The 17,077-nt window shown below is 41.2% G+C and overlaps 2 protein-coding genes across 2 annotated transcripts in view; one reads left to right on the top strand and one right to left on the bottom strand.

Annotated features, from left to right (window-relative positions):
• Positions 1 to 33: 33 nt before the first annotated feature.
• On the bottom strand, positions 34 to 8,048 carry NUDT5 (nudix hydrolase 5). The gene is made up of 8 exons (XM_010216250.2): positions 7,930 to 8,048; positions 5,006 to 5,073; positions 4,124 to 4,176; positions 3,390 to 3,497; positions 2,867 to 2,962; positions 1,868 to 1,969; positions 636 to 689; positions 34 to 352 (listed from the first exon to the last, which is right to left on the bottom strand). The coding sequence occupies exons 1-8, from the start codon at positions 7,990 to 7,992 to the stop codon at positions 243 to 245; spliced, it is 654 nt and encodes a 217-aa protein (XP_010214552.1). The 5' UTR covers positions 7,993 to 8,048; the 3' UTR covers positions 34 to 242.
• A 2,201-nt stretch (positions 8,049 to 10,249) lies between these two features.
• CDC123 (cell division cycle 123) overlaps positions 10,250 to 17,077 on the top strand; it is a 28,019-nt gene continuing 21,191 nt past the window's right edge. The window contains exons 1-6 of the mRNA XM_010216251.2: positions 10,250 to 10,375; positions 10,915 to 10,986; positions 12,706 to 12,763; positions 13,580 to 13,612; positions 15,817 to 15,912; positions 16,629 to 16,735. Coding sequence (XP_010214553.1) covers positions 10,302 to 10,375; positions 10,915 to 10,986; positions 12,706 to 12,763; positions 13,580 to 13,612; positions 15,817 to 15,912; positions 16,629 to 16,735 — 440 coding nt within the window. The 5' untranslated portion in view covers positions 10,250 to 10,301. The remainder of the gene's footprint in view (positions 10,376 to 10,914; positions 10,987 to 12,705; positions 12,764 to 13,579; positions 13,613 to 15,816; positions 15,913 to 16,628; positions 16,736 to 17,077) is intronic.

Raw genomic sequence — 17,077 nt, 5'->3', positions numbered from 1 at the left:
TCCTGAGCTGTAAGTGCAGTGAGAAAGAAAATATTTTGAAAATTAAACAGCATTTTTATTATGATTTTGTCAAGGCTTGATAGACTGAGCAGTAAGAAATATTTTGTCAGTTACATAATTCCAGAAATATCAGAATCATTCCTACAAACACTAATTTTGACTCTGCAGAAGGACCTCTTCCACCAGGACTGCGCCTCTAAAGGCAGCGGAGCAGCTTCAGCTACGTTTCTCATGGTGCAGCCCTAGAACTTCATAAAAGGAACCTGGAGCGGTTTTTCTGTTGCACGTTTCAAGGCCAGGGCGTAAGTATAAACTCTGGCATCAACTGCAATGTGTTCCTCTGCTACTAGTTCTGCCAAAAAAAAAAAAAAAAAAAAGTGCCGTTAACTTCATAAATGTAATTAGATCCGTTACTAAAATGAAGATACACAGCATTATAGAAAGCAAGTGTTTATGCTAACAATTAATGCTGTAAATAATTCTGCTACCTGGCCAAGTCTCTCTCAGCTTTTTTTTTTTTTTTTTTTTATTTATTTACTTTTGGGGGAGTGGAGGTCATTGAAGAGCTGTGGGAAAGGAGTGAAGGGTTTCTTAAAGCTGACATTGGTGCATTTAATGTGTTGGAGAGCTCTTACCATCAATTCTTTGCAGCAGGTCGTTCTTTGGAAGTGAGATAACTTCCACAAATTCTAGGAGAGGAGAGGAAAAAATGATTTTTTTTTCTTTATGTATCTTTAATATTATGAAAGTCTCTCTCTGCCTTATCCTCCTCAACTTAGAGGAGGGAACACTGGAATTGTGCTTATCCTCATCCAAAATCTCTAAGCCTTCAGACATCATAATTAGGATGATTAAGTGGTGGGAGGGAAAGGAAGATGACCAGCAGTCACTTAAAAAGCAACTTTGGCAGAAAGAAAAGGGGAGTCGGGAAAAACCCAGTGCAGCTACAAGGCAGGGAGGATGAGAGACTTTGTAAAAGCAGTCTTGTCTCCCTTCTAAAACTGGATGAGCTCATCCTGTTAAAATTGAGTTTTGTTTTGCTCGACTGGTACAGTAATGGATTTGGAATATATTTGACTGAAGGCCAAAAGAGCCCCATATCTGAAACCCAAAGGTCTGTTCCTGATGCTCTTGAATTTGTTTTCCAAAATTTGCCTAGTGATTCCACTACCTGCACAAGTTGTCTCTGGGGCTTGGTGTGCAGCTGCTGTGGATTTAATGTACTGAGGTTCTGGTGCTATAGATGCTATGCGGGGTGCTTCATGAGGTGATGAAGCCCAACAGGGATTTTCATGTCTAGGCCAAAGCCGCTGTACTGTGCGTTTGGTTTGGATCATGTGAGCACTGCACAGAGCTTTAACCAACCCTAACTAAAAAATAGTCTTTCAACAGACACATTTTCTGAGTAAAACCTGCTCCAGGAAGAGCGTGCTTGACCTTACTGTCACTGGGGAGTAACATACCTCCATCATCTGTAAACAGAAAGAATAAATCAGTCAAGGCTTTTCAAATACACTGGAGTTTACAGCTAAAAGCATAAAGGCACTTTGATACCAACTGAGTGAAACCAGTTACTTCGAGGGTCCAGCCATAGCTAAGAGTAAGATCTAAGTTCACAGGAACTTGTGGCCCTCATTGACGTTTGGCACCTTTGATGGTGAACATGCCCCCACCTGACAGCACACCCCTTTTAGTCCAGAAACATGGTTGTGCTTATCTAAGACTGGAGAACATTTGCTAGGGCATTAATTGTACCTTCTACATCAGTAAGGATGGAAGAGAAGGATGGGGTGGCAGGGTTAGTTCCATTTAATCAATTGGTCAGTTAGTTATCTCAGAATTTCCACATAAATGGGACAAGGCTCACCAAGTTTTTGCTTAGGTCTTATATTCCTGGCATCATCTCCGTTAATGGTGACAGTCACGATGTGTGTTGTGCTGTTAGACAAACCCGGGTCCAAGCAGAGAGCTACAAGCAAGCAAAAGTACAGGTTCATTTTTCAAATTTTTGCCATTTTAACAAAAACTTCCATCCAGTTACATCTGATAGAACATACATGTGACATACGTTTGTGCTGGAGGAGTTTGTCTATGTTCTGAAAACTGAGGCTTCTGTAGCTTTCATCTATCAGTTCCTTTTAAGATGTGTGTTTCCAGCACTTAAGTATACTTTTCCCTCCATTTCCCACAGTGTCCCTCCTTTCTTCCCCTACCTCAAACAATAAATGCTAGCTTGTAAATCAAGCTGTAAACTAAAGTTCCCCTATAGAATTCCTTGGGCAGCAATACTAAAGCCTAGTCCTGCCCTGCCCCGTCTCCATCTCTCTCAGCTCCCAGCACAGTTAGTTGTATCCTGTAACCAAGAGCCAAGTTTAACTGATAAGTGACCTTTACTTGAAAATGTGTTGAAGTTGACTTATCTTTTCCCCTTCTCACTAGTTTTAAGATTCTAGTTTCTGCCTTTGTTTTGTGTTACACAGGAAGCACTACATTAATAGCAATCATGGTCCAATTTTCTCCAATTTTCTTTTTCCTCTTGGACACCCTGAGTCCTGTTATCTTCTTATAACTGAATTGAGGATGCTCTCCTACCCCAGGACTGCAGCAGGCAACTGGTGCTTTCTCCCTTAGACCTTTACACTAAAAAAGCTAAATCTCAGCTTCATCTGTGCTGAGATTTGTGTAAAGGATCTTAACTAAGAACTAACTTTCCCTCTACAGACTTGGCACTGTGTGTAAGAGAGGTTCAGCCATGGCCTTTCACTCTGCTAAGCTGTGGGGTCACATTATTTCCTTACATTTAATCTCCATCAGACACAGACTGAGCTTTGAAGGGGAAATCAAAAGAAAAAAGAAAGGCAAAGACCTGGAGTACATTCAACAACTTCCCCTATGTACCCAGTTTCTTCCTCCAACTCTCGCAACGCAGCACTTTCCGCAGTCTCATTTTCCTCCATGAGGCCTGGGAGACAAGTAGTATGTGAAAACATGTCAAAGGTCAGCACTTAAATACCCACTCTGAAATCTAACCCAGCTTTACAAATGAGGTAAAACATCCCCAGTGCATCCTCAATATTTCTACCAAGGGAAAAACTTGGGCATTAGGAAGGATTCCAAAGAAGCCAAACTCCTTGGCTCTTGCAGAGAGGAGCAAAGGGAAATGCGACTATTCTCCCAGACTGCTGTGTAAAACCTCTCCAATCTGCTAAAATAAACTATGTTTATTTTGCAGTCTTCATTAGCAAATAGTCCTGTTTCTGAACAACACTCTGAGTTACACAGACCACTAATAACTCCTGATAGGAGTGACCACCTCAAGATTGTCCTTCCAAGCACACTTAACCTCAACTACCAGCTTTGTGTCTCATCTCAGTGTCTCCGTTACTCACCTGCAGGAAACTCCAAGCAATAGCCACTAATTGGAGGCCTGAACTGTTTCACTAGGACAACACAGTCATAGTGGAGAGTCCTCTGCAGCACAGCGATGACTGCGACACCTGCCAGCAAGGGGAAAAGACAAAACTGCATCCGATTTACAGGATTTAGGTGTAAGAGGAAGTGAGGGTTTATTGCTAGCTCTGGAAATGAACCTCAGGACTGTAAAACTGAACGTTAATGTGACAAACGTGTATGTCTGCCCCAGAATGCTGAACCATGAACTTAAGCTCCTTATGTGATGCACGGCAAACTACAAAACCCTAAAATGGGTTCTCCAAAAACAAACAAATCCCAGCACTCCAGAGGGGGAAGTACTAAGCAAGACCTAACAGCAGGTCCAGCCCGCCAGCCTGTGACCTGCCCTGCTGCAGGCACGTCTTGGAAACAGCTCCATTGCTCCCAAATTAATACAGACATCCTGAGAAAATGCTCACGCCAGTGAGGTTCTGATTCTTGAGCTTTTAAGGCAGCTTTTTGTTAAAACGCATTAAACCCCTTTTCAGTTTCAAAGCACCAGGCCCTGCTGGGCTCTATGTTCGGCATTCTCCATTTTTAAACATGTCACTGCTGAGTCTGCAGCACATTATGGCTGTTTGACAAAACGCTAGAACATTGTAAGAATTTTCACAAGAGGTAAAAAAAAAATGCAAATAAACAAGCAAAAAAGAAAGCACCAGTGCCTTACCATCCGCTGAAACACCCTGTTTCTTGTTAGCACGCTTTACAGTTTCCCAAGTTCTGTTCAGCAAGGAGAAAAGGTAAAACCGACACATTAAAGCAACTCTAGACATCTTGTTTGTAAAAGTCTGCTTCTAGCTTTGTTATGTTCATTTAAAAGCAAAATATACTATCATACATGAGAGATCAGCTGCCCTCAGGCAACTCCTGCCCCATTTCAGCACTTCAAAATGTCTGCAATATAATTTTCTATTACCTACTCAGGGAGCTTGAGAACATCTAACTTACTGCTTAAGATGACTAAGAAAAAGGGACGGACCAAAATGATCATCACAGAGGCAGCCAATCTTATAAAAGCAATCATGGAAAAGTGCAAAATAAACCACGTTATATATGGCCCATATTTTGTCAGAAAGTTTTGTTTTGAGAGGTAACAAAACCACATGCATTCTCTTTTATTTTGAAGCATACAGAAGAACTGGACAGGCCCAATAATATACAAGAGGACAGTAACTTAGCAGTAGTATGCAAGGCCGTGCACTGTTAGCCGGGAAAAAGAGCCCTTAATGAAGAAGGAGAGAATTCCAAGGGAAGGGTCTGTGATCATCACTGTCTATTGCACAGCTGGATCATATTTCAGCAGCACCCTTGCAAAGAACTGAAAGTGTGAGGTAAACCAAGGGCCAATGTGCCCAAGAGGATTCAGAGGCCAAATCTACTCCCATCTGCTAGAATAAGACTTTTTTTTTCCTCTGAACAGCATGAACTACAATGGAATTGCACAACAGCTGCATCTTGCGCCGAGCAATGGGTTTGTAGCACTCACAGGCTCCAGCTTGTGGCTGTTCCATAAAACATTTCAGGACTGAAATGTCAGAGAAACAATTACCTGGTTTTACCAAAGGCATCCACATAAGTTGTTTCTTCAAGTCTCAACCATTTTTTTTCAGCAATTACCTACAAAAAAAGAAAATCGTTAAATAAGCTACAAAATTATGCCCAAAGAGATGGAGGAGAGTGAGGGGGAAAGAAACCATCTAAAAAAATTATTTGGAAGGCATAAAATCTCAGCATCAGAACATCTGCAGAAACCAGTAATAACGTCCCTGCAGTCATTAGGAAGGAGCATTTACTCCAAGTTTTTGAATAGAAAATAATCCCATAATTTTAACAAGGCTTTTATAACCAAGTTATGCACTGGTTTCATGTACAAAGAGGTCCTAGCCCTCCCCTTTTTAGAATGAGTTAGTAAAGCTCAAGTTTTAGGTGAAAAAGAAATAGAGAAATGGGTTATTCTTGACCTTTTCTTGTTAGAAAAATGTCTTTTCTGACCCAAATAAGTGCATTTCCTCTGCAGGGTTTCCCCAGCTTTTATGCAAATCCTTACCAAGGTAGAAACTGGATATCAGCCTGCAGCTTATTTTATTTAGTGTAACTTGTACTTTTGGCTATATGAATAAAACCCACTTGGCTACAAACATAGGTAAACATGAGGCTTGTCCCTGGAATTATGGATCAAGCTTATAATAGGTTTGGCCACAGAAGACATAATTAATACAATGACAAAATGGTTTGCTATTGCCTATCAACAGAAATGAAGGATGCAAAAGCAAAGAAAAGAGGCCTTGAAAAAAAATCAGGAATTGCAGCAAAAAATGAAGGTCTGGAGGCTGAGGACAGTTCATGTGGTTGGAATATTGCAGTTGTCTAGTGCAAACCAAAGAGCAGAAGGGAACAGTGGAGCCACTGCTACATCACGAACTTGCATCGAGAGATTCACCAGTGAAAAGCAGCAGGAAAAAAAGAATTAAAAAAAATGTATTTTTTTCTTTTTTAAAAAAAGATATTTTAGAATATTTCCATGTAACGGGAATTCTTGAAAAGGGGAGCAATGTGGTCACAAAATGGCTTTCCAGAGCTTTTGTGGTCACAAAAATAGATAGAAGAAGATAAATGTATTGTTTGATAGAAGTAAGTAAATCTGTTTGGAAGGATTCCAGTATATTAGAAACACCTTTGCAATCACTCCTACATCATAACAGAACTAGAGTACGTGAAGATCCAGAAGAGAAAAATGAAAATTCTGTTTTTTTCTCCTTTTGTCCAAGGAGAGGAACCTGTTTACTTCAGTTAATCAAACAAGCACATAGCCAAATGCGGCCTTCTGCATTCATGGTTTTTGTTAAACATTGCAGCGAACACAAAGGCCTAAATTATTGATCGTGGCCCCACATTGTTGCAGTATTCAACCCAACCAGCAGATCATTAGCCCTGCTGCCAACACATTGTTTGCTAGGCACAGAAGGGAAGGGGGCTCAAACCTTCAAGTCCGTGAACAAATCAGACCTACCCACACCCAAAAAAAAAGGAAAAATAAAGAAGTGGGTTTTATGTGTATAAAGCAAAAGGTCAAATAAAGTGTTTGTTTTCACCAGGTTTTCCTAAGAACAACTTTTGGCCTCTACCATCTTTAGATTAGAATGGGGCAATATGAATGTACTATAGACCACGTAGCATAAATATTTAGAATGGAAGTGTTCCAGAATCCCCTAATCTAGGTGAAACTTGCTGCAGGGTGGGAGAAGGAAAAGCTGCCAGCTTTCCCTAGAAGAAAAAGCAATTTTTGTTGTGACTCCCCTCACTGGGTGCACAATCAATGAAAAAGAAAGTATGAAAGAAAGAATAAAAAATATACATTTTTTATTTTTACATAAAGATATTTTGGAATATTTCCACGCAACGGGAATTGTTGAAAAGGAGAGCAATGCGGTCACAAAATGGCTTTCCAAAGCATCTGTGATCACAAAAATAGCTAGAAGAAGATAAATTTATTGTTTGTTAGAAATAAGTATACCAACATTTTTGTTGCAAATTTTTGTTGGGACTGAGAAGTTTACAAAAATGAAATCCTTTATGCTTGACAAAAATGAGTATTAAAAAAAAAAAAACTCAGGAGAAGAAGTCATAAACAGAACTGTGAATCTCTTCTTCTCTCAAAGGTTCTGGTAAATTGAAATCTAAAGGAATTATAACACTGTTTTCACCCAAGGAAGGCAGGCTAAATAAAAGATGTAAGATTGGTGTTAGAACAGTGTAAAAATGCTGCCACACCTGCATTTAACACCAATATTTACTGAACTTTTAAACAGTTGGTTAAAAGAGAACAGAAACAAGTATTAGCAGTTGTAATTAAGGTCATTAGGGCCTAATGAATCTCAGAATTCCCTCCCTAGGACCTCATGTTTTCTGATTCAGTGATGAGAATAGATAACATGTGAGAGGAATTTCTGAAAAACCTTTACTACCTGCTTAGTAATGTCTTTAGAACAGCAATGTATTTTCCAGCCCTTTCTGAAAGCATCAAAAAGGTACAATCATAAATATTAAAGCATCTGTTTGCAATTCCTCCTAAAAAACAGGAATTGTAGGCCCAGTTTCAGGACTCACGCAGCTCTGTAGTCCCTCAGAGGCAGCAGCTTTATTTTCTAAACATTGAATGAGCCTGAACAGACAACTCAAAAAACTGCTGTAAAATGAGTGATGCAGAGCAGATACTTTGAAGAACTCAATACCGTAGACTTCTCTCCCTGCATTGATAATTTGTGTGATTATTTTACAGACAGAATTACCAATTCTTCATCTGCCCATCACCATTTTAACTGTCTGATCATGAGGAAAAGGGTTTTGTCCAAATACATTTTACAAACATAGAGCACCTACAACATTTTCTTACTCTGCATTCACAAACATTCTGGACAGTCTTAAATAATCATCATTTAACAATAAAACGCGTCCAAACCAAGCATGCTGTACCTCTTCTTTCAGGATGGATTGTTTGGCAGTTTTTGGAGCTTCCGTAGATGTCTCAGCTGCCATTTTCAGGGATGTCAGGCTTTCCCCCTCTTGTGCAAAGTCCAGACTACTATGAAAGAAAGTCAATATTTGCTTTCGGAGTAAAGCTAAAAGGTTCACTTTGCATTCCAAATCAACAAATCAGGGCTGCTGAGGAAGCTTAGGGACAGGTGACTCGGAGGCAGAGAATTCAAAGCGGAAGTTTGGGGCAAATCCCTGACTTGGGTAACTCATAATACTCCTACCCTTAACTGTTCCAAGCTCAGGTGTGCTTAGACCCACGCAGGGACAAAGTTTTTCCGTTTTAGCCAAAATGTTTCATTCTGATCCGGTGAAGCTCTCTGCCAAGAGCATTGATGCCACAGGACTAAGCACAGCACAGGAGAAGGGGGAAAAACCTGAGCCAGAAGGACTTGCTGGGAGAAGGTGTCCACTGTCGGGAAGGCACCTCCACCGTGCCCACCTCCCAGGCACGTGGGAGAGCGATCCCGGGAGACAAAGGCAGAAAAGGCAGCGGGATGTCGCGAGCCGAGGGGGCCCGTGGCCGCAGCGAGGTGGCAGCGTGTCACTGCCTCGCACTGCAAGCGCGGCGGCCGACGCCGTGCAAGGGACAGCGGGACACGTGGCCCGAGCAGGGCTCCAGGGCGGGCTCAGCGCGAGCCCCACGGCTCCCTGCGGGGAACGGATCGTCAGCGGAGGCTCTTACCTCGTCCCGGCGGAGCCACGCGGCGGGCACGGGGACAGTGATGCCGTGGACCTTCACCAGGATCCTTGAAACATCCCTGGGATGTTTCCCGCAGCAACGAGGCTCCGCTGTCACTGCAGAGCTCTGGGCACTCGCAGCACGGCGGCTGCTATTCCAGGCTGCCCATCTTCAGCCTCCAGCACCAAGGTGACGAAAATCGACACAAACTACACAGACAGAGCCAGTCTGCAGAAGGAAAGCAGTTTAAACACCAAGAGAAGCAAGATGACCTCTGGCAATTTTCTCATTCTTAGAGTTGATTTAAGGTTATAAACATTTCATAAAGTCAACAGAAATCTCACTGATTTCAGCTGGAGTTTAACAAAGCTCTGTGGGGTCCCTGGCAATGCACTGTATCAGAACGGCAAGTGATTTTAGCGCTTTCATCTTTTGACCTCATCTTTATCCTTCTCTCATAACATCTACTGCAAATTTTGAAACATTATGAGCATGCAGCTACATCAATGTTCTTATATATAAGATTTACATTTAATTTCACAAAATAGTTTAAAGGAGTAAAAGGGACAAAATATTTTTGAGTAACAGAATGACAGCAGGAGTACCCCTAACACATAAGCCCAGTCCTGCAGGATGTAACAGGGCAGGCTCCTTCTTAAACCAAGAGAGTTTTGCTGGATGAAACTTTCAGTACTTTCAATTTTCTCCACTAGTGGGTGCAATAACTCTATGAATGACATTTTAGAAAGTTTTTCCCCCCAAAAAGATGTTTTCTCATATTCAGTTGGCTGCATAAAAGTGAGAAATTAGTGATTTTAGAAAGCTGAAATATGATTTAGGTAACCGAAGACCTCAGTCCTGCTACCCAACATTAGTCAGACTGTCAGGAGGAGCAGGACAATTCAGATCCCACAAAGCAAGACCGACTGCAGCTGAACATTAAGTCAAAGGCTGCAATGGAAGGAACCTGTGTCAGGTGTCAGAATAGCCACTGCCCCGCAGCCCCCAGACGGGCTCCTCTGCACCCATTTTTCGGGTGGTTTTATCTGATCCAGGCTGCCCATCCCTGCTCCAAGGTTCAATGGAAACGCGGCCGCGGTGTCCTGACACGCTCAGGGCAAAATGAAACAAGGAAGTTTCTTAATATCTGCGGGTCTCGTTCAGGGAACGTGCGAAGGGGACCCTCAAGCGCTTAACGCACAACTTAACCCTAGCACCTCAACAGAGGTTGTGCGTAAGACAGATGCAGCCAAACGCCTCTAAACGGCTGTAACCCGCTAACTCGCCACGACCAGCGCTTGCGTTTCACCAACATGAATCTAGCCACAAAGCCAATTAACTAGCAGAAAATGACGGGAAGGAGCAGGGGGAAGGGGAGGAGGGGGGAATCGGACCTGTCCTTATGTTTAGCAGCACGAAGCCCCCAGGAGCCCCACGGGACAGCGCCGGCTGCCCCCGCCGCGCACGAGGCCGGGCGGCCGCGCAGACGATGGCGGCCGCGTGCGCCGCCCTTGGCGCTCCGGCTGCGCCGCGCGCCGCGGCGGAGGTTCCGGGCGGAGCGGGCGCTTCCGGGAGCGGCGGGGCGGAGCGGGCCGAACCGAACCGAACCGGGCCGGGCGGAGCGGGGAGGATGAAGAAGGAGCAGGTGCTGAACTGCCGCTTTTCCGTGTGGTACCCGCTCTTTCGCGCACTCACCATCCGCAGGTGAGCGTGCCTGGGCCGCGCTGCGGGCCTGGGCCGGTTCTATCCGGCTGGGGCCGCCCGGGGCTGGAGGTGACCGCGGGGCTGTGGGAAACGCGCGTGAGCTGGGGCCTGGCTTGGGGTTTCGCAGGGTTAGATGGGCATGGAGCATTTGTTTGATAGAGGGAACTTAGTTTTGGGTCTGAGAAGCCTTAAACCTGAGCGGCACAGTGTATATCTGTCAATAAACCTGGGCGGCACAGCGTGTATCTGTCAGCAAACCTGCCTGAGTGTAGTGTCCTGTGTCCCCGCTGCAGCCGCGCACGCACCTTGAAGGGTTTGAAGGGACAGGAAGGTGTTTCCATGCGTTTCCTTTAAAATCCCTGTTATCTCTTCTGCTTCCCCAGGGTGCTGAGGAAAGGGGTGTTGCTTTTTGGGAAGGGGTGAAGGGAAGCAAGAGTATTTCAGTGTGAGAATAGAACATGCCTTTATTGAGATATGTCCTTTCAACATATACTATTTTTATTTAACTTGAATCAATTTATTTATTTTCTTGTTTTCAGTACTATACTTCCCCTGCCAGACAATGTGAAAGAATATTTGCTGGATGATGGAACGCTTGTAGTTTCTGGAAGGTAAAGAGTCTTGTTCCTGCCGGCGACCCCTTCAGTTATTACTATTTTGTATTCACAGTAATGTTTTGTACTTGCATTTAGTAATCTCTATAATGAGTTTTGTGAATTTGATTGGGTTGACTGCAGGAAACCTAACGCGGTGTGAACAGGACTTGCCAGTGCCTGGTTCAGATCCTAAAATCCAGGCGATATACTTGATTCTAGACCAGCTAGGGACAGTTTTCTTATTTTATTTTTCTCAAGTTTTCTCCACCTTTCCATGCAGAACATACCAACTTTTCAGGTTTTGGTGCCTCTGAAGTCGTTGTTTTGATACCATTAGTTCCTTGGCCTGAGCCGCAGCAGTCATGTGTCTTCCATAATGATGTGTTGTTACGGGGGTTTAATTCTCAATAACATGAACTAAATTAAATAAAAAGTTTTAAATTTAAATATAAACTCTTATAAAATTGAGCTTGTGTAATCATTTCAGTACATATAATCTGTATACATGACTAGGCCTGAGTGTCTTATGAGTACACGCTCAAGATGTAGGTCCTGCGTCACAAGAGTTTTTACATGTGGGGGGATGGGATAGAAAGATGTGAGAAATATCAGTCAAGAACTGCTTGTTTTTACAGTCAAGAACTGCTTGTTTTTACTGTTTCAAGTTTTGAGAAAACTTTATTTTCTGCTTATAATCTCATTGTGTGACTTGATTATTGCATGCATCTTTTAACGATCAGACTTGGAAGACTTGTCCATCCCGAAACATTAACTAGTGGTTTTTCTATCCCACAAGAAAAACTGTATTTTTTTCTGTGAGCTCAGCTCTCTTAGGTAGAAGTTGATGTGGTCCTCCTACATTCAAGGTCAACATTAGTTTTAAACCTCAGTGAGCCAATATGTGACCTTTAGAACTCAAAAACTTGATTTGATAATTTAATTTCTGTGGAAGTGCATTAAGGAACTGTAGAGATAGATTTAGTTAAACTAACAACCAGCTTTTTTACAACCAGCTAACACTGCTGCAGAGCTGTTATTTGAACTTAGCCTGCTTGCTACATTGACTACAGTAACTTTATCTTCTACCTCTGTGGTTTTTATGCTCAGTGGTATTGGCTGGGGAATTCCAAAAATCCCCTTTGTGGGGATATTTACAATGAAGTGCCTCCCCCCAGAAGTGCTGCTCTTTATAGCATATGTGCAATATCTAGTAGGTGCAGAAAAAAGGAACTCTTCATGAATAAGTTAGTGACCCTGAAAGCAGCTTCTGCAGGCAGCGAGAACTTTCCCAAACTGAAGGAACTTTTTTCAAATTTTCAAGTTTGTGCTTGGAAAAAGAGCGGGCAAGGGGAGTGAAATATTAGGTGAACTTATAAGGTAAAGAATACCGCTTAATTTATGTTATTGTGAGCATCAGGAGGGAATGATTAACAGAACGCTGAAGAAGCTTGAATTATGGTGTTTTCAAAACAGAAAATGATCTGCTAATTGGAAGGAAGCAAAGCATTTTGAATATAGGGCCCAAGTCTAGTGTCAGGGTGTTCTCTCTATTTTTTTCTTTCCTGACTTGCTCTGATTTCTCTGCCAGGTGTTGTGAGGCTTAGTCTCCTCATGAGAGCATTTTGAGAGCAGTAACTGATTCGTACTGTGGGATCGCAGTGTGTGCGGTCAAACCAAGCTCCAATACTCAGTCCTTCTCTTCTCCCCTCTCCCTCCCCTTCATTTTTGTTTTAGAGAAGATTCTCCAACTCGTTCTCAAGAGGGGAGTGATGACGAAGCAGAGGAAATACAGGTCAGTGAAAATGCAACTTAGTGTGAGATCTATTGAGAAATACATAAATATTTACCAGTTTGTTATAGTTTGGAGGGAGGATAGCACTTCACAAATAATAACGACATGGTATTTGCCTGGAAACACTTACAAACATGGTCATATATACAGTGATGTCAGAGAAGGCTTAAAATGTTTTTATGCTCTTTCACGCAAAACTTTTTAAAAAAGTTTTTGTTATTGTAATGGTTATAGGAGTAGGGAATGTTGGAGTTGAAATTTCTGCTTTTGCAGGCCCGACACAGTATTAGTGGGTGTGTAGTTATTTCAAGAAGCAGAGGAAATCTTCGAGGCCAAAATAGATCAGTGGGGTAACCCAGAAGAAAAGCCTTGAAAAATGGTATCAGTACAAGATGACAAAAAGTACAAAAATAAAGCAAAAAAGGGATACAGGGGAAACTACTGAATCCAGAGTCTAAAGTTGGAAGTGCTGGAGATGGAGACAAGCTTTAGCCAGGCGAGAATGAATCAATTTATGAAATGTGCATATTTCTGATGTTAATCATAATCACATCAATAGGTGCTGGCCCTAAGCATTGGTGCTATTTTGCAGTTTCCAGAGGATCCTCTGTCCTTGTTCATGTAGAGAATACACACAATTTTTCCTTTCTTAATTTACAGCTATACACAACATGGTGTTTTTTTTCTGTTTGTTTTCTTTAATGTTACAGATGCTCCAGGTCAATGGTTTGCATGTTGTAGAGAGTTCTGATGTTTTTATAAATTGTAAACAATGTCTCATAGCAGTGACCTTTAATTTGTTTTTGTGTTTGACAGTGGTCAGATGATGAGAATACTACAACGCTTAAGGTAATGTACTCTGAAAGCCAAACGTGTGGGTTTGTCAGCAGTGTTCGTTCTGTAGCCTTCGGACACAAGCTTGTTGCTAGAGTTAAGAGTTATCTATTGTTACAGTTAACGCTTTCCAGACCATCCGGATGGATGGTGTTGTAGATACCAGTAAATTTAAAAATGTTTGAATGGCTTAGATTTGTTTAACTAAAAATAAAATGCTTCATCCCCAAGAATCACGCATTTGTTGAACTGTAGGAAATGACCTGAAGTGTGGCACTAGAGAGCTGTCATTCATTCTCTCCACTTTGAATGTGTCCCAATTACTTAATCAGCCTGGATGCAGAAGAAATGAAGCCCCTACACCTCAATTTTCGTAGCTCTTTTCTTACACTTTTGCTGTTAGTTCCTTTCTTTTTTTTTTTCCTTTCATTGTGTTTTTGTTTTTCTTGTGTTGTGTCTGGCTTAGAATAAGGATCATGATGCCTATGAACCAGACTCTATTTTACGTCTTGTTTGAAACTTGCTGTTAGTCAGAATTCATAATTTTGTATCACTTGTCTGCCACTGATACCACTATTTCACTCATATTAGCTGCCTGATGTTCAACATAGTGTTGAGTAATAATCCCTTCTAGGATACACTGCTATGCTGGTTTCACTGTGTCTCTCCTTGGTGGCTTGTTCCACAGAGCTCAGTGGATATCTGTGTTGTTCTCAAAACTGCAACTTTGAAAATAGTTTATTATGGGAGTGGTTTATGCCTGTGGCAGTTATCTATGAAAATATATCAACATTTGGTCAAATAATACTCCAGAAATGGGACTTCACAATATACTCTGTGCAGTCTTTTTTAAGTTTAGAAAAGGGTTGGTCTGAAGACTCCATCCATGGCAAGTACACTTTTTCTGCCCAAAAGGTAGGGGCTTCTCTGAGGCTAGGTCAAGCAGTTGGAATTTAGGAAATGTTCAGCTGCTTTGTGCTGCCTTATATACGATCCTCTGGAGCGTATTTCTTCACTTGTATTAATCAAATGACATGATAGTAGCATCTTTTCAGGGAGCGTTTTTACGTACTAAAATGTTATATAGGACATGACTTCTGATTTCTGTCAAAACCAGAGAAGATTAGATTGTAATGCAGTGCTGGGAGAGTTCTGCTTTTTGCAGGAATGATTTCTAAAATTGACTGAAGCACCAAAAATAAAATCAAGAAGAGTGGTGCTTGTTCATTTTTTCAGGTATTTTCCCATGGAGACTAGGGGATGCATTAAGGGATGTTTCAGGATATATAAAGTTCAGTCTAGGTCATTGTACTAAAATGTGTTTTTTGTTTGTTTAAATGTGTCTGTGCTGGGGAGGGAGCAGCAAGGGGAAGATGCTGTAATATATAAAATTGTTCCATGACTTGTGTGACTGCAAGCACTTGGCTTTAGCCTAGATGTCATCTTTGAGTTGCATTTATTAAAAATAAGCAGAAGCAATATTTTATATACTGTTTCCTGTAAATCCTATTACATGAAAAAGTCTTGGACAAGTGTCTGGAGTGCTTTCATAGAAGTCAGCAATCTAGTTTTTATATTATACCACCTTATGTGAATGTATATGTATACTCACAGTAGGATATACTGTAGTTTTAACATCCTGAGGGTGTTTTTTCTTCCCTTTATGTTTGCAATATTTGTTTCAGTGTATGTTGTATTCTTTACAAGTCAAAATCTTCCAGGATATCTCATCTCTTTCCAGCATGTTCCCTTACCTAATTTGATTTACCTAAGTTTTACCTAGTATTTTGCTCAAGTTCAACGCAATTAAAACTGTAACGACAGTCCTGATCTTTCTAACTTCTAACGTTTTGACAGGATGCATCGTGAGTTTTTTCAAGGAGTCTTTTTTAAGGGCTGGTAATTTGACTCACAAATTTACGAGCTGTTGCAGTTTTCATGGTGGAGGTTATAAAGTTTCATGTTTAAAGTTCTTGGATCCTTACTAGTAGTGCAAGTAACTAGAAACATAGTTTTAAGAATAAAGCCTGACATTCTTGAAAATTGAGAATTTTGAAAAGATTTATTCTACAAATTCATTATTTTTCTGAGATACTTGCTGCATGGTCTTTGGATGCGGTTATTCCTTCTAAAGTGTGTCTTACTACTAGTATTTACAAGGTGATTGCACTTGAATATATTAAATGTGCTGGAATTGATATTTTTGTTTTTTTGTTCAGGCTCCGGAATTTCCTGAGTTTGCAGCTAAAGTCCAAGAAGCAATAAGTTCCTTGGGAGGCAGTGTTTTTCCTAAACTTAACTGGAGTGCTCCAAGGGTAAGAACACTGACTCTTGAAACTTGTAGCTGATACTGTCACAAGGATTTTTTTTTGTTTGTTTGTTTTATCTTAATTCATTGGGAAGTAGAAGAAGCTGATGGCCCTGATAAAGGGAGGAATGATAGATAAGATATCAGTGAAGTGTGATACACCAAATTGCTCTGGTGTGTTAGAGCTACATCGTGCACTGTTTGGTGAGGCTGACCCTGGCCAGCACTTTCTCTCACATAAAAGTCCCTGTATCCTTCTCAGATAACGGCAGAGGTGAGACTCCCCTCATTTGGAATATTAATTGAAAACTTTGAGATTAAAACAACAAAAAAGGCATTTAAATCAATAAACGTTCCTCAGATTATTTTTGATCATTGGAACTATTCCGTAATGATGAAGCATACGCAAGCATTTTTGTGTCATGTTCTCAAAGGAGACTTCTGTCCAAGCAGTCCAGGAAATAAAACAGAGGAAGCTCGGATTTTAAGTGGAGTAGCTGTGCTTTTGTAAGACTATTAACTAAGAAAATCAGTAGCTATTTTGAGTCTGTGGTAATAGCTGATGAAGCCTTCCTGCAAACCCCACTCCTGTCCCAAAAGTGTTTTCTGCTTGTTTCTAGTGGTATGCGATATTTATTCTATTTGCAGATAGAGCTGTAGTTTCTTTTCCTTTCAACTAAGAAAGGTACGTTTTGGATAATCTTTTTTTGTTTTTTAATTTAGGATGCCTATTGGATAGCAATGAATAGCTCTCTGAAATGTAAAACGCTCAGTGACATCTTCCTCCTCTTCAAAAGTTCAGACTTTATTACTCGTGACCTCACTCAGCCGTAAGTAGATTTCTAGCATACACAATCTTATTTTAACCAGTCAAACAACCCTAAGCTTCTGAGGGTAGCATAATGGCATTTCAGTTAATTTGAAAACTCTATAGCATTTACTGAAAAGTAACTATAAATATCTTATTTGAAAATTCTCATGTATGTGTTTCAAAATTGTTTATTGAATCCAGATACAGTATGACCACAAATAGTGGTTACAAGACCCCGGGCACACTTAGGATTTGTATTTTACCTGCTAACATAAAGAGGAATAGGAATAGTTTCCTCTTGCAATATCCATATCTCATTCAGGTGACAGCTTCTAAATATTGCATTTTATATCAACACAAC

This window comes from Tinamus guttatus, unplaced genomic scaffold (genome assembly GCF_059628265.1).
Source record: "Tinamus guttatus ecotype Peru unplaced genomic scaffold, ASM5962826v1 Tinamus_guttatus_pri_ptg000245l, whole genome shotgun sequence".
Taxonomy (NCBI): domain Eukaryota; kingdom Metazoa; phylum Chordata; class Aves; order Tinamiformes; family Tinamidae; genus Tinamus; species Tinamus guttatus.
The sequence above is the reverse complement of the archived record's forward strand: the minus strand, read 5'-3'. Positions and strand labels throughout refer to the sequence as shown.